The sequence below is a fragment of the Aspergillus pseudodeflectus genome (assembly GCF_044049435.1).
Source record: "Aspergillus pseudodeflectus strain CBS 756.74 chromosome Unknown BJX68scaffold_9, whole genome shotgun sequence".
Taxonomy (NCBI): Eukaryota; Fungi; Ascomycota; class Eurotiomycetes; order Eurotiales; family Aspergillaceae; genus Aspergillus; species Aspergillus pseudodeflectus.
In genome coordinates, this window is record NW_027263785.1 from 588541 (window position 1) to 611077 (window position 22537).

The 22537-nt window shown below is 52.7% G+C and overlaps 10 protein-coding genes across 10 annotated transcripts; 6 read left to right on the forward strand and 4 right to left on the reverse strand.

Annotated features, from left to right (window-relative positions):
- Nucleotides 1–442: 442 nt before the first annotated feature.
- On the forward strand, nucleotides 443–1915 carry BJX68DRAFT_280021 (putative succinate semialdehyde dehydrogenase; the record flags this gene model as incomplete). Its single annotated transcript, XM_071048847.1, has 1 exon — nucleotides 443–1915. The coding sequence occupies one exon, from the start codon at nucleotides 443–445 to the stop codon at nucleotides 1913–1915; it is 1473 nt and encodes a 490-aa protein (XP_070902160.1).
- A 243-nt stretch (nucleotides 1916–2158) lies between these two features.
- Nucleotides 2159–3505, reverse strand: BJX68DRAFT_253636 (putative acetylornithine aminotransferase; the record flags this gene model as incomplete). The annotated part of the gene is made up of 2 exons (XM_071042746.1): nucleotides 2159–2980; nucleotides 3038–3505. The coding sequence occupies 2 exons, from the start codon at nucleotides 3503–3505 to the stop codon at nucleotides 2159–2161; spliced, it is 1290 nt and encodes a 429-aa protein (XP_070902161.1).
- A 450-nt stretch (nucleotides 3506–3955) lies between these two features.
- BJX68DRAFT_253637 (amidase signature domain-containing protein) lies at nucleotides 3956–5717 on the forward strand (the record flags this gene model as incomplete). The annotated part of the gene is made up of 3 exons (XM_071042747.1): nucleotides 3956–4117; nucleotides 4154–5516; nucleotides 5584–5717. The coding sequence occupies 3 exons, from the start codon at nucleotides 3956–3958 to the stop codon at nucleotides 5715–5717; spliced, it is 1659 nt and encodes a 552-aa protein (XP_070902162.1).
- Nucleotides 5718–6499: 782 nt separating this feature from the next.
- On the reverse strand, nucleotides 6500–8333 carry BJX68DRAFT_264105 (amino acid/polyamine transporter I; the record flags this gene model as incomplete). The annotated part of the gene is made up of 5 exons (XM_071044883.1): nucleotides 6500–7130; nucleotides 7199–7544; nucleotides 7609–7967; nucleotides 8036–8104; nucleotides 8155–8333. 5 exons carry the CDS (start codon nucleotides 8331–8333, stop codon nucleotides 6500–6502), a joined length of 1584 nt encoding a protein of 527 aa, XP_070902163.1.
- Nucleotides 8334–9025: 692 nt separating this feature from the next.
- BJX68DRAFT_280024 (bifunctional cytochrome P450/NADPH--P450 reductase) lies at nucleotides 9026–12598 on the forward strand (the record flags this gene model as incomplete). The annotated part of the gene is made up of 7 exons (XM_071048848.1): nucleotides 9026–9101; nucleotides 9154–9234; nucleotides 9299–9578; nucleotides 9655–10513; nucleotides 10604–11096; nucleotides 11149–11714; nucleotides 11774–12598. 7 exons carry the CDS (start codon nucleotides 9026–9028, stop codon nucleotides 12596–12598), a joined length of 3180 nt encoding a protein of 1059 aa, XP_070902164.1.
- A 257-nt stretch (nucleotides 12599–12855) lies between these two features.
- BJX68DRAFT_253640 (DUF1996 domain-containing protein) lies at nucleotides 12856–13971 on the reverse strand (the record flags this gene model as incomplete). Its single annotated transcript, XM_071042748.1, has 2 exons — nucleotides 12856–13664; nucleotides 13734–13971. 2 exons carry the CDS (start codon nucleotides 13969–13971, stop codon nucleotides 12856–12858), a joined length of 1047 nt encoding a protein of 348 aa, XP_070902165.1.
- A 3380-nt stretch (nucleotides 13972–17351) lies between these two features.
- On the forward strand, nucleotides 17352–18265 carry BJX68DRAFT_264108 (uncharacterized protein; the record flags this gene model as incomplete). The annotated part of the gene is made up of 2 exons (XM_071044884.1): nucleotides 17352–17969; nucleotides 18038–18265. 2 exons carry the CDS (start codon nucleotides 17352–17354, stop codon nucleotides 18263–18265), a joined length of 846 nt encoding a protein of 281 aa, XP_070902166.1.
- Nucleotides 18266–19008: 743 nt separating this feature from the next.
- BJX68DRAFT_231118 (uncharacterized protein) lies at nucleotides 19009–19357 on the forward strand. The gene has a single exon (XM_071039303.1). It carries the CDS (start codon nucleotides 19126–19128, stop codon nucleotides 19285–19287), a length of 162 nt encoding a protein of 53 aa, XP_070902167.1. The 5' UTR covers nucleotides 19009–19125; the 3' UTR covers nucleotides 19288–19357.
- Nucleotides 19321–20764, forward strand: BJX68DRAFT_231119 (GFA family protein). The gene has a single exon (XM_071039304.1). The coding sequence runs from the start codon at nucleotides 19428–19430 to the stop codon at nucleotides 20511–20513; it is 1086 nt and encodes a 361-aa protein (XP_070902168.1). The 5' UTR covers nucleotides 19321–19427; the 3' UTR covers nucleotides 20514–20764.
- A 550-nt stretch (nucleotides 20765–21314) lies between these two features.
- On the reverse strand, nucleotides 21315–22294 carry BJX68DRAFT_231120 (flavin-dependent quinone reductase). The gene has a single exon (XM_071039305.1). It carries the CDS (start codon nucleotides 22161–22163, stop codon nucleotides 21552–21554), a length of 612 nt encoding a protein of 203 aa, XP_070902169.1. The 5' UTR covers nucleotides 22164–22294; the 3' UTR covers nucleotides 21315–21551.
- Nucleotides 22295–22537: the final 243 nt, after the last annotated feature.

A 22537-nucleotide genomic window follows, 5' to 3' on the forward strand; every position in this document is an offset into this window, starting at 1 on the left:
TGGCATTAGTTAGTTACGACACGATATAACTCAAGAAATGGATCCCTTTCTCGTCTGGCTCGTATCACGCAGATGAATTGTAATGGACCTTTAAGTGAGGGAATTGTTCCACTGGAAACACCTCGACAGTAATCTCTGCAATGCCAACATACCTTGGTCAGATCGGAATGAGTAGCAAGTGCGCGCCGTTGCGATTGTAGGGCTACCTGGACGAGTGCACGAAATACTTGCCGTCGGCGATTTATTACTGTCTGGTCGTGTGGCGCGGAATCCGCGGGGTGGGCTTGGACTCTCGTCCTGGGAGACCGAGGTAGAACAGTACGCTCGAACGAGGTGATTGTAGCTATCACTACAGGCATATAGTATGGCCACTCCCGGATACCATAGCCACTCTGTATCGTCTCATCAAGAACAATAGACAAGTCTGCGTACAGCCCGCACAATGACAGCGATTTCCCCATTCTCCCCGGTAGCCTTCGACTCGGCGTACAAAACCCTCCGAAGCTCGTTCGCAGATGGCCGAACTAAAAACCTCGCCTGGCGCAAATGGCAGCTGAAGCAAATGTTCTGGATGCTCGACGGAAACGAATCCGACTTCCAAGCGGCCATGTACAAGGACCTCCACCGGCACCCATTCGAGTCCCTCGCCTACGACCTCGCCGAGACAAAGAACGCAATCCTCGAAGCGCTCGACAACATCGAGAAATGGGCCAAGGGCGAAGCGCCCCCACACGGTGGCCTTCTCTGGAATTGGGTCGGGCGCGCGTGGATCCGCAAGGAGCCCTTTGGTGTCGTGCTGGTGATTGGAGCGTGGAATTACCCCGTGGGGACGCTGCTTACTGTTGCTGTTTCGGCCATTGCCGCGGGGAATGCGGTCTTTCTTAAGCCGTCGGAGGTGGCGTCAAATACGGAGGCTTTGTTGGTGAAGCTGGTTGCAAGATACATGGATCCTGCCACTATTGCGATCATCTCGGCTGCCCCCGCTCACATGGGTGTCGTCCTTGAACGCCGGTTTGACTTTATATTCTACACTGGGAGCAGCAGGGTCGGTCGAATTTTTGCTGCAGCTGCGGCAAAGCATGTCACGCCTACTGCACTGGAACTGGGCGGACGCGCTCCAGCCATCGTAACGAAGCATGCCGACATCGACCTGGCGGCGAAGCGTATAGCCAATGCGAAACTGGTCAATTTAGGCCAGCTCTGCGTGGATGTCAACCACGTTTTTGCTGAGCCGGAGATCTACGATGCGCTCACGATCCGTCTGCAGCACTGGATGGGCAAGCTCGTCGACGAGGGCCGCGACACTCTGTCGCATATGATCAACCACCAGCACTTCGATCGCCTGAAGAATCTCATCGAGCAGTCTGATGGTACGGTGGTATACACTGGATCCCACGACCGCGAGGCCAAGTTCCTCCACCCTACCATCATCAAGGATGTCACTATGGCCGACAGTGTGATCTCAGAAGAACTCTTTGGCCCGATCCTGCCCGTTATAAAATGCTCACTGGATACGGCGATTGAAACCATCAGCTCAATGCCATACCCGCTGGGACTTTACATTTTTACTCGCCGACAATCTGAAGTCGACCGCATTCTGGACAGTACCAACTCCGGAGGCGTGACAGTCAACGACGTTGCAGTGCACAACGACGTCCACTCGGCGCCCTTTGGCGGGGTGGGCGAGTCGGGCTATGGAGCTTATCACGGTAAATGGGGCTTTGACACCTTTAGTCATAATCGGACGGTCGTTTATATACCTGGATGGCTGGACCGTTTTGTTGCGTGGCGGTACCCGCCGTTTGATATGAAGAACAGGAGCGCGGTTGATTCGCCTCGGCCCAAGTTCAAGAAGGGGGAGACACTTGAGGATCAGAAAGTTGGGAGGGGTTGGTCATCCTGGTTTCTTTGGTAGTCTTTTGTATGCTAAGGGATCAATTGAATTCTTATTCCTCTTGACGTTGCCAAAATGGACCTGGACGACTCATGTCATATTGAAACATGTAGCGGGGGGACTTACCTGTAGGACGAGGCAGCCTCACCTGGTATCCATGCAGGCCCAAGGTCTATTGCCGAACGTTTAGCCTACTAGCGTGAGGATCACTGGTAAACACGATTTTATATTATGATAGTCAACTCCTACATCATTCTGCAAGGCCTACTTCTCTCTGCCATCACTTCCAGCGACAACGTCCGCTACGAACCCTGAGACCGCCTGAATGACCCTATCAACCGACGCGTCACTATGAGCAAGGTTCATAAACAGGAACCCTCGTCTGCCTATGTTGATACCACGATCCAGCATACTGAAATAGAAACAATCGCGAAGAGCGTCCGCGTCGTCGCCCTTGAACCAAATGCCCACCGCACTTCCATAGCCGATAAAGCGGATGCTATGAAACCCAGCTGTCTGCATTAGTTGATTCGCCTCGTTGCGCACCCGGTCGCCCAACCTGTTCAACTCCTTGATAGACTCCTTGGTAATCAGACCAGCAGCCGCAACCGCCACAGACATGGTGAAGATGTTATTGTTGAAGGTTCCTGAATGATGTAGTACACCTGGATTGGCTGCGGGGTCAAACAGGTCCATGATCCTTGCAGACCCCCCAAACGCCCCAAACGAAAACCCGCCACCGAGGTATTTCCCCAATGTCGTCATATCTGGCCGGACCTCCAACGCACCCTGGATGCCGTGGTAGTGGAGGCGCGAGGTTACAACCTCATCAAAGATTAGAACTGCTCCGATCTCATCCGCTGCCTGACGGAGGAACTGAAGGAAGTCTCGAGACGCAGGGCGCATGCCCCCAGCTCCTTGCATTGGCTCGACCAGGATGGCGGCGAGATCGTTGGTGATTAACGGACGAGTCTCCTCAATGCTATCGAAAGTACCGATCACGAATTGGTGCGGGAGGTTCATGGGGTTCCCCTTTGGTGGAAAGCTCAAGGTCCCTCCATGGTAGCCGTTTGCGAAAACAAGGATCTATAGAGCACCATCGTTAGTACGGCACGGGGTGCTCGTAGGGTCAAAGTTGCCAACCTTCTGTCGCTTCGTGTGTGCAATCGCCGTGGCAAGGGCAAAAGTATTCGCTTCGGTTCCCGAATTGCAGAAGCGCACTTTCTCCAGCGATGGAAACCTGGTGGTCAAGATTTGTCCAAGCTGCGCTTCCTTTTCGGTGATGCTCCCCAGACTCAAACCTGTGGCCAGTGCTTCCTCAACCGCCGCCTTGATGGTCGGATGCGAATGCCCGTAAATTCCTGCCGAGAAGTCTGAGACAAAGTCTTCAAGGGTTACTCCATCAATGGTTGTGATCCTGCTCCCTTCGGCGGACTGAACAACCAGTGGAAAGGGGTCGGAGTGGAGGACTGAGCGGGTGTTGCCAGCCGGGAGGACCAGTCTCGCTCTCTCGTGGGCGTCTTTGGATGCTGAATATTTTTCTCTGTACTTGTCCACAAGCCGCGAGAGCTTCTCGCTTAGGTCGGTCGCTTGGGGGTTCTCATGTGCCATGTCGATGGGATGGTAAGTGCATGCACGACAGGAATTGAATTGGTCTACCCCGCGCCTCGCCCACCGCAGCCTTATAGCAAACGCTATCTTGTATATTGACAAGCGCGGATACTCAGGGCCAGGCCGTGGGGACCGATAATCTACCGACGGCGATTTTTGCGCAGCGTCGGGCGAGCAGTCCCACCGGGGACTGCAGGGATCCCTTCTTGGCGTCACCCATGGGCATTTGCCGGCGGCTTTACTTGCAAGATTACGTTGCGGAGGAGAGGAGGGTTTATCTTGCCTCTCCCCTCACGATGTCCTCTGCCTCGGCACATGGTCCCAGGTTCGCTCGCACATCGCTTCAGGTGCGTTACTACATTGCGCAAAGGGCTTGTCCACAATCTCTGCTTTGATCAAGCTCTGCCCGCACTCTGTACTGTCTACTCAAACACCCATTTCTCAACGACAATGACAGCCGAACAGCTCATCCAGAGCCCAAGCGGCTCGCACAATGTTCCTATCTGGGAACAGCTCGCGACAGAACGGCGTGCTCTACGAGACCGACAGGTGGCAGAGTGGCAGCCCGGACCTATGCCAGCCCTCGAGCCAGGCCAAACATTCGTTAGGGATGTGCCCCGATACTGCGGCCTCCTGACCGCAGACCAGATCACAATCACCGAATCATCACCAAGCCAGCTGCTCCGACATCTCGCCAGCGGGAAATGGAGCGCGGAAAACGTTATCAGAGCCTTCATTGCCCGTACCACACTCGCGCACCACCTAACGAACCCACTGACCGATATCTTCTTTGACCGCGCGGTGCTGGATGCTCAACGGCTAGACGCCATACTACGAGACACGGGGAAGCCCGTTGGTCCCTTGCACGGGTTACCCATTAGTCTGAAGGACATAATGCACACTGCTGGCGGGGAGTCGACGCTCGGCTTCATCGCGCGGATCGGGTGTATTTCCAAGACAGAGGACAGGCTGGTCGCAAAGCTGCGTGAAGCCGGGGCCGTGTTCTACTGCAAGACTAATATCCCGCAAACGCTCATGTCTGGCGAGTGTGTGAATTACATCTACGGGCGCACATCAACCCCGTTTAATACGTTGCTCTCGGCTGGGGGATCTAGCGGAGGCGAGGGCTCGCTTATCTCGCTCGGTGGAAGTCCCCTGGGTATTGGGAGCGACATCGCGGGGTCGATTCGGACACCGGCCAATTTCAACGGGATCTACGGACTTTGTCCATCGCCAGATCGACTACCGGGGCATTCTGCCGAGAATTCAGATGGATCTATGGTCATTCGGGGAGTCAATGGGCCCTTGTCGCGCAGCGTCGATGGACTCGAGGTTTACACGCGGTCAGTCCTCTCCCTCAAGCCGTGGCGGTGGAACTTTAGCAGCGCGTGCATTCCATGGCGCGAGGAGGAGTATGCCCTTGGATGTGGGCAAGTGCGTCGCCTATGCTTTGGATTCATGGCGCATGATTCCGTTGTTCTTCCGAATCCGCCGATTCTGCGTGGAATGCAGGAAATGCGAAGCGCCCTCATTCGCGCGGGCCACCAGGTCATCGACATTGAACCCTTTGACGGAAAAGAACTTGCCGACGCCGCATTCCGCGTGTTTCTGGCTACGGGCGGCGAAGAAGTTACGCAGCTGCTCAGCATCCTCAGCGAACCACTTATCAAAGAAGTACCCCAACCCGATCCATCAACCAAGATCCCAGTGTTAGAATATCACGAATGTGCTGTCAAGATCAAACAACTCCGACAGAAATACCTAGATATCTGGCAAGCAACTGGTGGGCGCACAGAGACTGGGTTCCCTATTGACGCGATTATCCTACCCTCCGGGGGGACTGTTGCTCCGCCGCATGGGACGATGGAGTATTTCACGTACGAGGCCATCTCCAATGTTCTTGAATGGACGTGTGCTACTGTGCCGGTGACGAGAGTCAACCCTTTGCAGGACCCCAAGCCGACATCCTTCGAGCCCATGTCAGATCATGATCGGCGGAATTGGGAGAAGTGTGAGTGGACCGCTTCCTGTCTTTGCCTTTGGCCATATGCTGACCTTGCTGCTCTGGGTGGCTGTAGATACCCCGGAATTTTACAAAGACGCCCCTGTGTGTCTGCAAGTCATGGGTCGCCGGTATGAGGAGGAGAAGGTCTTGGGCCTGTTACGGACGATTGATCAGGCGTTGGGGAGGGGGGAATATTACATGGCTTAACGAGGAGGTGGATGAGGAGACGGGATATCATTATTGGGACCTGCAAGTTCTGTTGAGACATACAGTAGCAGACCGCAATACAGATCAAAACATTCAATTCTAGGCTGGATGACTTTATCTGGAGACGCAGACATGTTAGAGCGCGTAAGTGACCTCATGGTACGTACTCGTAGCAACGATCCTGGAACTACCACTGCAAGTCCTTACCTCCGAAGCGGACCCTAAATTGATAAATTGAGGAACAAGGAAGGATCCCGGAATTGCTTGTTTGGAGTTTTCGCCTCTGAGAAACGGCAAATAATTCGCCGACGGCGGATTGTCCGGCGGTGGGCATGAACCTAGGGACGGAATAGGTTCCTCGACCGCGACTAGTGATCCTTTGGTATCAGTAGAGAGTGCTGACACAAGCACCATAATCTCAGAGATTCGAGATGCGGGTGATGTGCGAAACGAGCTTTGTCTCCCGTTGCAGGAAACAATGGTATGACGCAGAGTTTCCGAGAAATAGCGGTTTTCAACGGTCTTGCTATGTGTGTTCATTAACCCCAAGACCGGAAGTCGCGATGAGGTCGGATCCACAGAGTCCCGAAATCATATTGCTACTGCACAGGCGAGCCTGCCATCGTATGATGGACGGGAGATGAACGTCAGTGGCATATAAACCACAATAAAGCAGGGACAGAGCGTCCCATTCCATTCTTCGTTCATGCATCTCCTAAATAGTGGTATCCTCGACTTACGATGCCTTCATAGCGACCAATCCACCAAGCCCAAGAGCCAACTCACTCATCAATCACACCATGATGTCTCCTCCAAGCAGCTAACGCCTCCGCATTAAGTCCCCGATAATGCTTTCGGCCATACACAACATACAGCAGGCAAGACAACACCCCCGCTGCGATAGTGACAACAGAGTTATAATTAAACGTGTCAACCGTCCACGCCTTCTCCGGCGGGAAACATTCCATGATGATTAAATAAACTTGGATGACCAGGCTAAGCACATGGACGGGGATGCTCCAGCGCCCGAGGCTAAACCGACCAGGGACCCATCGATTCCCAGCGAAGATGCGGAAGAGGATTGGGATGACGAATGTAATCAGGCTTGCGACGACGGAGAGCGAGTAGATGATCGTGCTGGCCTCATCGGACAGCGAGAGAAGGAGGAACAAGCAGGTCCCGACGGCGAGAAAGGCGACGGAGTAGGTGGGGATGTTGAGTCGCGGGTGCACATAGAGAATGCGCTCACTGAATGGAAGACCGCCGTCGCGGGCGAAAGCAGCGACTTGGTTTGCGTAGATGAGTAGCATGCCGCTGCCACCAAGGAATCCGATTGGAGATGCGGATAGGAAGAATGCGGACGACAGCTTTTGGCCCCAGTGTTGGAGGATGAGCATGAACAGAGGGTAGCCGCTTTCAAGGGAAGCCTGCGCATCAGTACCTACGGCGTTTGAAGGGTCAATGGCAGGAGTTGAACTTACGTAAGGTCCATCGCAGCGGCTTCAATATCGGTGATGCAGAAGGCGCTGATTAGGCACACAATCAAGCCCGAGATTGCAGTCACGCTGTATGTAGATATCAGGGACTTGGGGATTTCGATGCTGGCGCGCTGTGTCTCCTCGGCCATGTAGACAGGGACCATCCACGCTGAGTTAACCCACAGTGCGCCAAACCATGAGTATGGAGCTGCCACGCTGGGGCCCCAGTCGGTGTATGTGGAGAATTCGCCGAAGACCTGGCTGGCAGAGGCAAATGGGCGGTTTTGCACAGCATGCGTGATGGGCAACCCGAAGACAAAGATCAGGGCTTGGACGAGGGTGAGAACAGCTGGCTCTTGATTAGATAGGTTGCCATAGGTTGTCACGCTAAAGAAACAGTAAAGGCAACTGACTCATGAGGATATAGACGGTAACTACCCTCTCCAATCGCAATCCCATCAGGGCACTCCACAGGATTACCACGCCCATAGCCAGTCCCATGAGACGAGCATTCGTCCATTCCACATCTGAGCCTGTGACCATGAGCGAGAATGAGAACGTTGATGCAACAGCGTAGGCGAAACTGGCCGTCGAGGTAAACATTGAGAGCATGTTGAAGCAGGCCGTGATGAAGGAGGTAGAATGTGACCAGCGTGGCGGGGCGAGGGCGCCTGTCCACCAGTAAAATGCCCCGTTTACAGGCATTGAGGACGCTAATTCCGCAATGGCTAACACCTCGGGGAAGACGAGGACGCTGGGTATGATCCAGCCCCTGTTGCCTCTGGATTAGCCACACGGGGTGGAAACATGGCGTACAGTGCGGGATATACGATTCCTTACCATGAAAGACCCCAATATCCACCGTATGTTATCTGATAATACGCTGTCACAAAGATAGCACTAAGAGGTCTATCGACAGGTTAGCATAATGTAGTTACCTCGACCGAATCAAGGCATACGAGGTCAAGGCGATAACCATGCAGAGGTTGGCCGCAAGGCGAAACACCCTCCGATAGACCGGGATGTAGCCGAGTTGCTCCACTGTACCATCGTCAACCTCAGAACGCCTTGATGACTGGCAGTCTTCATCCCCGGTTAGCTTGACAGCGTCTGCTGGCATCTTCGGAGAGGACGACATTGCGAGATAGTTGCAAAGCAACAAGCGTGAACGGAGGAGCGAAGGAGAAGTGCACGAGCGTGTTCTTCCTTCACTATATATACACTTCGCATGGGAGATAAGGACGGACTGGTACAAAGTCCAATTGAACCCCTCAAGAACGTACGCTATGTCCCTGTCGAGATGGGAGATTGGAAAGACGCGTAAAGTTGTCTCAGTCGCTTATCTTCCCCGCTCAACCCCAGATTATCTTGCAGCCTATCGCAGATCTGCCACTCCTGCTTGCTTGATAGGGATAACGTTGTACGTCACTAGGCTCCATTCAACTCAGGCAACGGCGGCTAGCCTGACCGATCACAGACGGCACGCGATAAGAAAACTGGCCGACGGCGCTTTTCATGTCGCACCAGGCATGAGCCCCACAGAACCTAGGGCCGGACCTGTGTTGGTAAAGCAATGGGCCCCGCACGGGGCAGTGCAAGCTCTCGATATTGTGGCTGCATGGCTCAGTTCTCACAGGTCACCAGGTTGTTTCCCAGAGTGGCAGTCAAGGAAAATCCACTCTGACAGGCGACTGGTTCCGTGGCATGCTGTCAGCTGTATAAGGTTACTTTGTGGAAATTTAACTTGGCTCGAAGTTCTGCGATATCTCAGTGAAGCTTCTTTAGCTCAGGTTGGGTGTCGGCCATGCGATGTTTCTTCAATGTTTCATCATGTCGCCCTGCCCTTTCAACAGACTGCGCGAGGATGGCGCCGACAAACCGATATGTCCAATCCCAGGACCTCGAGGTCGATTAGCATCCGCAGTCCCTTGGTAGAGAACGGTCTAACTCTGGGTTAGCATTACCGATCCTCGGAAATATCCTCGATATAGATTTGGACAATGGCACCATGTCAACGCTGGAGCTCGCCAAAGCATACTGTGCGTATCCAGACACTAAGTAAACGCAAGAACGAACGGGACTGACGTTGAGCGCCCTCTTTAGACCCTATCTTCAAATTCACATTCGCAGGCGAGACCTCCATCGTGATAAATAGCGTCGAGCTACTTTCCGAAATCTGCGACGAGACTCGGTTCCACAAACATGTCTCATCAGGTCTCGAGCGCCTCCGCGCCGGTACAAACGACGGTCTATTTACTGCACACGATAATGAAAAGAACTGGGAAACGGCCCATCGCCTTCTTGTGCCAGCGTTTGGCCCGCTACACATCCGCGAGATGTTTCCCCAGATGCATGATATTGCACAGCAGTTATGTCTGAAATGGTATGATTGTCTCCGCAGCAATGTTATCCTCTTCGCACTACCAGTAGTAATTACTAAAGTTCTATGTGGGTTATAGGTACCGTTACGGACCACGGCAACCATTGAACGTGGCCGAGGATTTTACACGAGCCACGCTCGACACCATTGCACTGTGCGCCATGGGATTCCGATTCAATAGCTTCTACTCCGATGGCGATTTTCACCCGTTTATCAAAAGCATGGTCAGGTTCCTGAAAGAGGCAGAGACGCGGGCAACGCTACCCTCGTTCGTCAACCATCTCCGTCTGGGCGCAAAACGGCAGGGGAAGCTCGATGTTGATCTCATGCGGAACGTCTGTCGGGAGATTGTCAATGAACGGCGCAACTCGAACACGGGGCGCAAAGACGACCTCCTTGATACGATGCTTAATTCGCGCGACTCGTTATCAGGCAACGCGCTCAGCGATGAGTCCATCATTGATAACATCCTAACCTTCCTCGTTGCGGGTCACGAGACCACGTCGGGTCTTCTCTCTTTTGTGATGTACTATCTGCTCCAGACGCCTGAAGCCATGGCCAAGGCCACCGCCGAGATCGACGCGGTTGTTGGCGAGGATAAGGTCGTGGTCGAGCACCTCTCGCAATTCAAGTACCTCACCGCTGTCCTCCGCGAGACATTACGGTTGATGCCAACCGCACCTGGCTTCACTGTTACACCATACGAGCGCGAAGTCATCGGAGGAAAATACGAGGTCAACCCAGGCGACTCGCTCGATGTATTCCTAGCAGCAGTTCATCGCGACCCGGCTATATACGGGCCTGAGGCGGAGAAATTTCGTCCAGAACGGATGTTGGACGAGTACTTTCATAGACTGCCAGCGAATGCGTGGAAACCATTTGGGAACGGGAAGCGGAGCTGCATTGGGCGTGCATTTGCGTGGCAGGAAGCGCTAATGGTGAGTCGTGTCTGCTCCGGATCACTCCTTTTCGTGTCTTGTGTATTGTGTGACCAAGCTAACTACGGGCCCTCTCTTCGCGAAATACAGATCCTAGCCATGATTTTACAAATGTTTACCTTTGAGCTGGCTGACAAAGATTATCAGCTGAAAATCAAGGAGTCGCTCACGATAAAGCCGGATAACCTGTTGGTCTACGCCACCCCACGACCAGGCCGAGCACCATCGGGGACTCTGTTATCAACCCATGCACCGAGTACGACTAACCGGAATATTGCCGGCATTGCAGAGGGGAGCCGTGGAATCCAGCCAGCCACCATCTTGTACGGCTCCAATAGCGGGACTTGCGAGGCACTGGCCCATCGCCTGGCTGTGGAGATCAACGGCAGAGGTCCCTTCCTCTGTCTGGTACAGCCCATGGATGCCTTTGAGGGCCGGTCGCTCCCCAAGGCGCAACCCGTGATAGCTATTACAGGGTCATACGATGGAAGCCCACCCGACAACGCGAGGCAGTTTGTGACTTGGCTCCAGTCACTCGAAGGCAAAGAGCTGGAGGGGGTGTCGTACGCTGTCTTTGGATGTGGTAAGCTCGGATCCTTCCTTCGAGACTCGTCTGTGACTTAAACACTTGATAGGACATCGCGACTGGGCCAGCACCTTCCACAGAGTTCCCACGTTAGTAGACAATCTCATGGCCGAACATGGTGGAGCTCGTATAGCCCCACGGAGGGCGATTGATACCGCGGAAGCGGACCCCTTTGCTGAATTGGAGGACTGGGTTGGCGACAGTCTGTGGCCCGGCCTTGAGGCTGCGTTCGACATCGCTCCGAACGACGCTTCCGGCGAAGCAGGGGAAGGCACCAAGCTCAGTGTTCGAGCACCATATACCATCCGTGCGGGCTATGGAGAGGCCGTCGTTCGGGAAGTTCGCGTCCTGACGTCTGGAGATGCGCCGAAGAAAATTCACGTTGAATTTGCCTTGCCTGACACAATCAAATACCAGCCCGGTGATCATCTAGCAATCTTGCCTGTCAACCCACCGGAGATGGTCCAGCGGGTCTTATCCCTGTTCCAAGTGGGCTCGGATAGTATCATCTATATTACGTCTCACACGGCCAGTGGCCTGCCAACAGATACACCCATCTCCGCACACGATCTCCTGAGCGGGTACGTTGAGCTGAGCCAAGTTGCGACGCCATCTGTAAGGATATCCATGCCGTACATGGTGCCGATTACCTCTACCTAACCTACCTTTAACAGGGCATAAAGGCAATAGCCGCGAGATCAACTGACCAGCAAATCACAGAAGGCCTCGAGTACCTAGCGACACACAGATATATTCCCGAAGTGCGCGAGAAGCACCTCTCACTACTAGACATACTAGAAAGCCACCCCGTACCGGGCTTTGGATTTCAGGAGTATATCGAGTTGCTACCTCCGCTCCGGCCTCGCCAATATACCATCTCCTCGTCCCCACGGTCGAACCCTCGCCATGCATCATTAACAGTTTCCGTCCGGGGCCTAACAGAAGATAGCAAAACCAGTAAACGCACAGGTGTTGCATCAAATTACCTTATGAACTGCCTCCCTGGCTCTGTGGTCAGAACATCTCTCCGACACCCACGCCCGGAATTTCGTGTGCCCGCCGAGGGGTCGAGTTATCCGATTATCATGGTCGCTGCAGGCTCAGGAATCGCTCCGTTCCGCGCATTCATCCAGGAACTATCGACCCGGCGAGCGGATGGCACGCCCACACCTCCTGCGCTCCTGTTCTTCGGCTGCAGGGGACTGTATCTGGATGATCTCTATCGCGACGAGCTAGATGCGTACGAGGCAAAGGACATCGTGACGGTCCTCCGATCGTTTAGTAGAATGCAGAGTCCCAGCAATGGCCCCAGGTACGTTCAGGACATGCTATGGGATGCGAGGGAAAGAGTGCGAGGGCTGTGGGATGAAGGGGCCAAACTGTTTGTCTGCGGGAGCGTCGAGATGAATGAAGCGGTGAAAGCCACAATCTCGCGCATTATGCCCTCGACGTCGGCTGAAGAATTCGCCGAGAGATATGTGGCCGAGATCTTCACCTAATGTGCCACCCTTTAGCACTGATCTTGGAAGCGCGTTGTGGTTGTGGAGAATAGGATGGGTCCCGGGGCGTGGGACTAGATCTATCGTCTGTCGCCGGTGCACTATACATCGTTGTATCAAAGATTTTACTATTGTTATCTGTATTAATACATTCCAATCCTCCTCTGCCTTCGAGGTTTTATGCTACTCATACATGCAAGCGCAGAGGATACTAGCACAGGCAATCCTCAGCGCTGCCGAGGCGGTCAATCTGGGCATCAGGTGTGTCCAGCCTGGCGTCTAGCATGACCCCTCTTGCGGCGAGAACACTCGGCCTTTTGCGGGGCTTCGGTTGGTTCGGGACTAACAGCCATGGAGGTCGCCTCGGGCTGAGGCTCATACGCGAGGGGCTCAGAATCAGAATCCTCCGCCATCATGGCAAGACTCTCTTCATAGTCACTGGTGCCATGGTCCGGGTCCACATCAACAGGTGTGCAACTAGGCAACTCAGTGTTTGGCCCCGTAACGACCTGGAACTCCCTCTTATCAGTCGCGAGCATCATATTCTCCGCGGCTTCAGGCAACCACCCGTTGATGAAGTCGGCATGAAAGCTGTACGAATTCCCGCTCGCGAGTTGCAGCGGCGCCTCCCCCGACCAGCCATTTGGCAAAGCCTCGGAAGTATCGAACCGGATCGAGAAACGCAATTGTGGGATACGCTTCATCTCATCGGGGCAGCGATTCGGATTCGCCAGCCACGCGCGGCTCGAATAATCATAATCCAAAGTATCCGGGTTGACGCAATCGGGAAACAGAATCTGCGTCTGGAGCCGACCAATCTCACATCCCGCGTTCGGCCATCCATTGGAGTCGGGGGTTGTCTCGGGTCCGTATTCGCACCACCAGCTCATGTTGATGAGCTCGTTGACTTCCTCGGCAGATGTTGCTTTAGCGTTCCCGGTGACGGCCTTGAAGTCTGACGGGAAGGGGATTTCGGCGTCGCCGATGTTGTTGTAGTACGCCTTGAAGTAGCGCGCTTCGATGGGGACCAGCTCTCCGCCAGTGTTAGCGTAGAGGGTTGGGTGCCCTGATTCCGATCGCAATTAGTAGGTGTATTCGTGTGGCTGCCTGCCCTGGCGATAGTCATTGCACTTACAGTAGACGGAGAGATCATTCGGGTTGTCATTGGTGGAGCAGCCGTCCAGGAGTTCCTTGGTCGTCGTAGTGTTGGCAGTGACCGCGTCGTTGCCGAAGAAGCTGTGCATGTGGCTCGTGTACTTGCCCGGCAGGACAATCGAGTCAATGTTCTTGCGCATCACATAGCCAGAGTTGACGATGGTGTATCCCTGCACCGAACCAGCGGTGGCGAGGAGAACGAGAGTAGAAATGAACATGGTTTAAAAGAACGAAAAGAGTGTCGAGTAAAAAACAGCCAAGAAGTGAATGACGGGTTGAGGAAGCACACCCGTACGAAAAGATGGAAATTGGTTCCAAGACCCCTTTATAGTCGGCTACGAGTCATACCTCACGACGATCTTCTGGCAGCATAGACAGGAGAGATTAACTCCAGGGTTCAACCGTTCAAACAGTCTCCGTTTTGAAATTTACCCGCGTTTGGGTGCCGCAGGTTAAATGCAAATGGGGAAACGGGGCGAGGGCGGCGAAGGGCACGACGTCCTAACCCAGTCTCGGCAGCCCTACGGGGATGGTGCGACCAGGGGCATCTTGGCTGTCCCTGGTTGAAACGCTCGGCGCACCGCGTATCGGGAGGTGGGCCATTTGTCCCTGGGCGCTAAGCTAGTCATAGGACAGTCATTGAAGCCACTAGGGACTAAATATGTCTCACTCTAAAACATATCTCAGGGTTTCAGATATAGATCGCCCGAACCATGACCGGAACGTAGCGCAACAAGATATCGGAACCGAGCACCAAGGGTTGTCAAGCCGAAAGCCGCACTCCATGGAATGTCCAGCCAGGGCGGAAAGTTCGGGGTTGACCCTGTCCATCCAGATAAAACTGGGAACTGCTATACTTGAGAGCACTAAGGCTTATGGCTTTTATGCACTGACAACACAACCGCTATGTAGGATTCGAGAAGCCCCTAAGGGGGTGCGCTACGTAGCTGAGTACCCGATCCGACCATAGCAAAGAATAAATTCACAAATCAGGCACCAGCACAACACCAGCCTCTAGACTCACACCAAGGTCTCTTCCCAGGATTGTCTCGACTGCACAGTGTATCAAGTCGCCCTACCAAACCATCAAAAAAACCACACCGGAGTGCTAAAGACAGACTTACCACCCTACAGAACGATCAACTTCATTCGTCTTCTTTTGTTTTGCGAAAGTATATTATGAACAGAACTAGCCGGAGGCGTAGGGGAATCAACCGTGTCAACCTTCCCCGGAGGCCATATAGCGTGGTGCGGCTGGGTCTTGATGGGAAAACTGGGCGGCGTACTATGACTGAGACAGCCATTTAATAAGCACAGTATAGGCAGCGTGTGATAGAAGGCGTAATACTCACCCAAGACAATCATTTGTCCGGAGCTAAAGTGTAATCCCACTTTGCCTTGCTGATCCTGAAGGCGAAAGGGACATCTAACCGCTTGGATGGAGTGATAACACTCTCAAGGCATAGGCACAATCCGTATGCACAATAACGATCAAAACTGCACGTAGCAACGATTTCCTCAAGTAACCTACAAAGAGACCCCCGTCGGTGTATGATTGTAGGCCCGCAAACCGGGGCCGCCTGTGCTTCGCCTTGTTCGGCTTTCAGCTTCTGACGGACAGAGTTCATGTTGGAGGGTGCCGCCAGCTTCAGAAACTCCAGTAGATCAAATACCAATCGCTCGTCGTTCTCGCCTTTCATGGTGTGCTGACCCATACAAACTAAGCAAGGAATTGACCATTAAAACCAAGCAACTTCTACAAGAGGCACACCTGAAAGTAGTGCAAGTACTGCGGCACAGGTTCAAGGGATATCCTAAGAGACTTGCGATCCTGTAGGAGAAAATAATCCACTACCCTAGCAGATATCCAAGTCACATGCATAAACTACTCAAGGCCCTTGTCTTCAACCAAGTAGACCTACGCAACTTGCAGTATACCCATGGAAGTTTTCCACACATCTATTATCACGTCGGCCAATGTGAACATCTAGAGGACTTAAAATGTACACTTTAAAGGATAATAAGGGATTATATATAGTTGCAGAAGAGTTCCATTGGCTTTTAAAAACCTGTATACTTAGGATAACCAAATGCAAATATCCTACACCAGAGAAACTTATATACACTATTTACATCAGATAGTGAGACACTGGGAGAACAAGAATGTCATTCGGGCTCCGCAAGGGGTACTGCGCCGGAATCTCAAGGGTCCAGGGTACCACACCCCGTAACAGTCCATAGTAAGATTAGCGGGTTGGCTGGATCAAATGCATAGTGTGATACGCAATGGCCATTACCATTACCTGCCCGAGGAGTCTGGGGAAAAACATCAAAAACATACAATAGCAGGAGTATGGCGGTCTTCACTAGTCCTTGCTTTAGTTGGGAAGCGTGGCTTGGGTAAGCTTTACTTAGTGGTATTTCTTATAATACTAAAAACCATATATGCGGGAGCTCCGACAGACGCCAACAGGCTTCCCGGCGCCACTGGAGGTGGTCTCAGATATTATGGTCAGGGGGTGGAGCGCCAGCAAGGAGCCCGCGTCAGCGTGGTGGGGGTGGCGGGCAAGGCAGGTAGGTGTGTGCGGCGCCGACGGCGGGCCGCAAAGGGAATGGATAAATAAAAGGAGGAGGAGGGAGAGCGAGCGATCCATCGGTAGATATATACATGTTTACTCAGCACTTCGTGGCAGGGCCCTGACAGCGCGATGGTCGTGAAGGCTGTCGTAATTCCACGTTGGGTGCGATACGGGGAGGGGTAATGGACCACCATGTGACCTACAAAAGTACGTAGAGCCTTTTCCTCGGAATCACAGGGACTTTCCATCCGGTCCCCTGCGTATCCTCCATCATTAGCCAGGCCCTGATCATGCCGTTGGATTACCGCCGGGGTATCTTTGAAGCCCTTCCAGTGGAAATCTGGACCCTTATCATTGACTTTGTAAGTTACCTCATATCACACGGCATTGACTAATCCTGTTTATGCAAGCTCCGTTGGGACTCTTGGTCAAGTCTTCACGCCCTTAATCTCGCTTGCCGGGGTTTCCACGAGATCGTGTCGCCTGTGTTGTTCAAGACCGTCCATATCCATTTTCCTAGGCATGGGGGTGGAGATCCTAAACTGGATGCCCTTCTCAACCCAGACTGGGGAAGGCGGGTACACCATCATGTTCGGATTCTCATTGTATCCCACGGTCATGCATTTAAAAAGGATTACAGTGAACTGATCAACACACTGGTGGAAGGACTACCAAATCTTGAGATCATTAGGTACTAGATAAATCGCTTAATAGTCCTCCCTTTTAACGTGGGCAGATGCCGGCATACTCCATTTCCCCCGGGTCTCTTGTCGAACCTCATGAGCAGACATTCTCCTCCGATATTCTATTACGAAGGGGATCTCAAGGACCTTGAGACGATCAATGATAGGGCCGCGCCCTTCATCAAATCAGCGAGCCTTACTTTGAACACAGGCAGCGCAAGAAACGTCGATGCAGATCCACACTGTGTAGCCCTGCGCAGTCTGCTTCCCTCATTGTCGAACCTTAGTTGATTAGCTCTCCAATATCGCGCCCCAGGTGCTGAAAGGTCAAGGCCAATGCTCGACCTCCCCCCAGGCAGCACCTTGCCGTCTGTCGAGGACCTTGTATTGACAAACTTTAGCTTCAGCGCTGACCAAGCAGCTAGTTGGACACGGCTACTGGAGGCTGGAACCAGGCTTCGCAGGCTGGCGTTAGATGGCACGATTCTTGATATATGCCAGTTTATTCACCAGCTATCGAGCTCTGGTGTTCCCGGCGGCCTAAGGTCTTTCTCCCTTCGAGTCCAGGACACCTCGCCGCGACTCACGGATTCCGCTGCTGGAATCCACGACACCTCGCCCCGAATCCCCCCGCAGCTAAGCGAAGCCGTCACCTCATTGCTACATCGTACAACCAACCTCACCGAATTCCTAGCGTACGATCTCCCAAAGCACATCCTCCACATCGTGGTTTCCTCCCACGGAGGCAATATTCGCCGTCTAACTTTCAGACGCACCAACTTTACGGGCCTACAGCTGGGCGGCCCGATACACCCACCTACGGGTGTCACCTTGCTGCGTGAGAGCTCCGCCTACAAAGGAAGTCTGTTCTCACCCGATGAATTGCAGGATTTCGCCCGGAGGCTCCCCCTTCTTGAAAGACTAGGGATCGACCTCTGCTTCGCCGGTGACTTGGTAAGTCTGCGGATTCGTGACAGAAGCCCATATTACCGCCTTGGTTACTAACAACCTGCTCTACCCAGCACCTCGATATACTTCACGCCATAGCCACGTTTCCCAGTCTGAAATTCGTTGAACTCAATATGCCTCACCCAACCTCAATCCCCACCGTCGGCGCAGACCCTCCTCCAACCAGTGGCTCGACTGCTCTTTTGCCGAGAAGGCATTCCGGCATATTGCGGACCGGAAAGACGATCTGTGCAATAGAGCAGCAACAGATGGTATGGATAATCGATCCTGGTCGAGGCTGATGGGCCTGGATATTAAAGAGGGCGAGTGGGAGCCGCTTGTAGCAAATTACCGTTTATTGAGAGTACATGGTCGCATATATGCATGCTGGCGCAATACTGCTGGAGCCCAGGGAACGAAGGTACATACGCTGGAACTGCCCTGTAAATATGAAGGATATCGCCGCTGCATCGAGGATAACATGTATGAGCAAACAATGATCGCAGCCGGGCTCTGGGCGACAGCACATGCGGATTGTGGACCAGCAATTTGGTGAACTTGTCTGGGTAAGAAATAAGGAACACATACGGTAAGGATTGGGACTCTCGACCATTTCCGAAATTGCTCCAAGGGCCCTCTTGCCTTGTAGCCACGGACTGTTGTGTTATCTATCATTCACAGGTTGGCGTATGGCTTGTAGACAGATCGGTCAAGTGCACGAAAATCTTCAAGTGAGTGCAGTTTCTAGATGTGGTCTCCTATTCTTCACATGTGCCGTCTGTAGGGTGGCTGTCGTTAATGGCGAGTGATATGAAACTCGCCGAATTCTAGCGTTCTCTAACCCCGAAGAGAAGAAGAGCTACCTAGGCACAGCAACTTCTCATATATCATATTATTAATCCACTGTTGGAAGACCGGTCCTTTGTCTTCCAAAAGGGGTTTAGCGCCTTCACGCGCGACCCTTTCCTTTATAGGAAAGAGGTCCTTCCAGCGGTTTCTTCTTCTCTGGACAACTCATTTTTCGCTCGATAGATCAATGAATCGTCTCTCCGTCATAGCCTCTTTTATCATCCACCAGTATAGGAATTTCAACAAAATCTATCATATTCCTAGTGGTTTTACGTGGTGCCTTGGTCTGGGTGCCTGGTTCTGTTTAGGGTGCATGCATGGCTTCCAAACCCCGTTCCCTGCCCCATTTACCTTTATACAAGCAAGATGCTTAATCTTCTGCCCAGTCTGTTATTATATCTTTGCTTATTGTTTGCTTTTCCAAAATGACGTCAGTATTCATCCAGTTTTAGGTAACAATCGACCGCCCTTGTAGCCTGCTGCTTGTGCCACGAATACGAGCGTCCCCGCATTAATACCCCCTGGTCTTCTCCAAGATCCCTCTTCCTCAACATCCCACAAGGTCCCCAAGATTAGATTTTTTTTGCTCTCAAGCAAAACCGTATTTCGATCGAAATGCCCACCAAAACCCTTACAGCCCGCTGCCACTGTGGCGCCACCCACTTTACCGTCACCATCCCCACCTCCTCGCTCCCTCTAAAGACTCACCTCTGCCACTGCACAATTTGCCGGACAGTGCATGGCGCTCCAGCTGCATTCCACGCCCACCTCCCCGACGGAGTTGTACCTGAATTTGTTTCCCCATCGGGTCTCGATAAAACAACAGGGTACAAACACTCGGAGGCAAAGGCATACCGCCATTTCTGTTCCACGTGCGGATGCCATATCGGTGATCGTGCAGAGAATAGCGACCGCTGGTGCATATCCGTCTCAGTATTTGATGCAAATGCAAACGAGGGCGCTTGGGAAATCGCTGAGCATGTATACACCTTGTCTACCAAGGACGGAGGTCTCGCGGCCTTGTTACCGACTATCGCTGGGAAGGAGTTGAAGGTTTGGAATCCTGAGCATGGTGGTGAACCCGGGAGAATCAACGACGCGCTTGCGCCTTTGGGTGGTGCTAAAGACGATCATGATACGCTACTCGCGCAGTGCCACTGCGGGGGCGTCTCCTTCAACATTAGCCGCCCGCGAAAGGAATTTGTTGAATCTCCAGATGGCGAGAAATGGGTTATGCGGTCTAATCCTACAAAGTGGCTTGCTAGCCTTGATGCTTGCCGCGATTGTCGACTTGTCACTGGTGCACATGTAATTGGTTGGCTCTTTGTTCCCTCTGACCACATCTCGCCTCCCCTGCCTGAGGATTTGCTTGTCGGAACATCAAAACGGTACAACTCAAGCCAAGATGTTTATAGAACGTTTTGTGGACGGTGTGGGGCAACAATATTCTACAGCGAAAGTGGCAGACCTGGTATTGTGGATGTGGCAGTGGGCATTTTACGGCATGAGGACGGGGTCATGTTGGATGATTGGGCGTTGTGGAGGACAGGCAGGCTCGGATGGGCTGATGACGGGCTCAAGTATGATGAAGGTTTCGCCAGGAGCCTAGCAGAGGGCCTGCAGGAATGGGGAAGGAAAACGCATGGCGAAGTAAGGGATTTTCAGGTCGGGACCACGGGTGTCAATGCGAAGATGGAGTAGATCGACGTCCGGGACTCAGGGCGCTGGTCAGGGGTTTTCATCGATTTCATGTCCTCTAGGCTAATCAAAAAGATCAAACAAGGGTAGATTATTATCCTGGTCTTATACTATTTGCATATTTGGAAACTCCAGCTGGCGTAGGGGTGTGAAAGGCAATGGGGCCGTTAGTGTGTTTGTGCGGGCACTGATTGCATGGCATCCCTTATACTGAAGGACTCAAAGCGGGCCCATGGAAAGATGCATGTCCTGGCCCTTGTTAACCAGCCTCCTGTATATTGCCTCATACGTATTCATCAGCAGCGCATTCCAGTTCAATGCCTGCAGTCGCGTAGGCTCGCGCTAAACAAATAGTTATAGGCTCCCAAGATGATAGCTAGCCACTGCGGCCTGTGCTAGATAGTCGCCAGACTATGAATATAAGGTAGATCTGGGCGAGGATCTTATAATCCTCTTTGCCTTAACATGGCCCATGACGAGCGCAAGGCCAGGCGAGGCGTTGTCGTAATAGCTGTTATCTAATCCAGCTCTCTGAAGTAGTGAGCTCCCATTATTATTAAAGGTGCCATTGTTTAAAAGTATTTCACCTTTCAACGCAAGAGGAGCGGACTGAATTAGTAATCCCTGACTACCAGAAAGAAGTGAGAAGTAATAGATAGACTAATTAAGGCATAACGCCCGGATGGAATATCAACAGGAATAACCTGGGTAAGAAGTCTGGTGCATATCAGTGGTCCTTGTGACGATTACTCCTATTCGTCACTAGATATGGATATGGATGCTTGAGGCAGCTCCATATAATCAGTTACGTCGTGGTTGCTGTCGCCAACTTCTTACCCCTCGTTCGTCAGAGTTTTCACCACCATGCTTAGTATCCTCGGTGAACCACACCTTAGTGATATTATTATCAATATTATTACTTTGCTTGATCTGTCCATTACAGTCCTAATATATATTGGGAAAGGGAACTTTAATTCTAGTTCACATGCATACTGTAACTAGAGCAGAAGCTACAATGCGGAAAAAAGAAATATTGACAAATTATACTTTCCTATCCAGTATCTCAGTAAACATCAATTGCAGCTGCGAATTCACGCCGCCCACCTTCCGTGCCTCCCTATCCTCCTTGCTAACACAGCCCTCCCCCGCCCAATCCTCCATCGCTGTGCTCTGCACCACAATCCCGGGGATACACTTAGCGGGCCGCATCCGTAAACCAGTTAGAATGCTCTGTAGATGATCCCCTGCCTTCCAACCACCCCTCCCTCCATACGTCACAATCCCCGCAGGTTTCCCCGCCCACTCGTGGAACAAATAGTCCAGCGCATTTTTCAAGCTGGCGGGGATACTCCAGTTATATTGCGGCGTCACAAAGATGAATGCGTCGTACTGCTGGATGTGTCGGGACCAGGCGCGCGTGTGCTCATGGACGTAATGTGGGGTGGGATCGGATCTGGGGAGGTGCGAGGGGATTGCGGGCTCGTTGTAAAGGGGGAGGTTTTGGTCCGCGATGTCGATTATGGAGACCTTGCCGGTCGACTTGGTGGTCTTTATATGCGAGTCAAGGACTTCGTGGACGTAGCCTGTTATAAAGGGGTTTATGCGGGGTTCCCTGGTACTGCATGTTATCAGGGCGATGTTTGTTGGTGCCATGATGTCGTTGCCGAGTTTGTAGACTGCTGGATGGTGCAGCGAAAACGGCAAAATAACGGAGAGAACTCGGAAAACAGACGGACAGGAAAACAGTAATTGGTAACTATTGACCCAGAATCATGCGCTGGGTTCCTTCTATATGTAGAATCGAGCACGGTGCCACATGCCGCGAACAAATCAGCCCAGTGTTACCAACCGTGACTCATACAAGAGCCCCATCCCTTGGGAAGCACAAACTAACCAGTATACTGCCTAGTAGGCAACAAGCTTTCTCCATGTGGCGTGGGCGCCCCACCTTCGCCACCTAACCATCAACTGTGCTTCGTCATGCTCGCTGTTCCCTTGGTTGCCGACATGAGAATCGGATTCAGCGA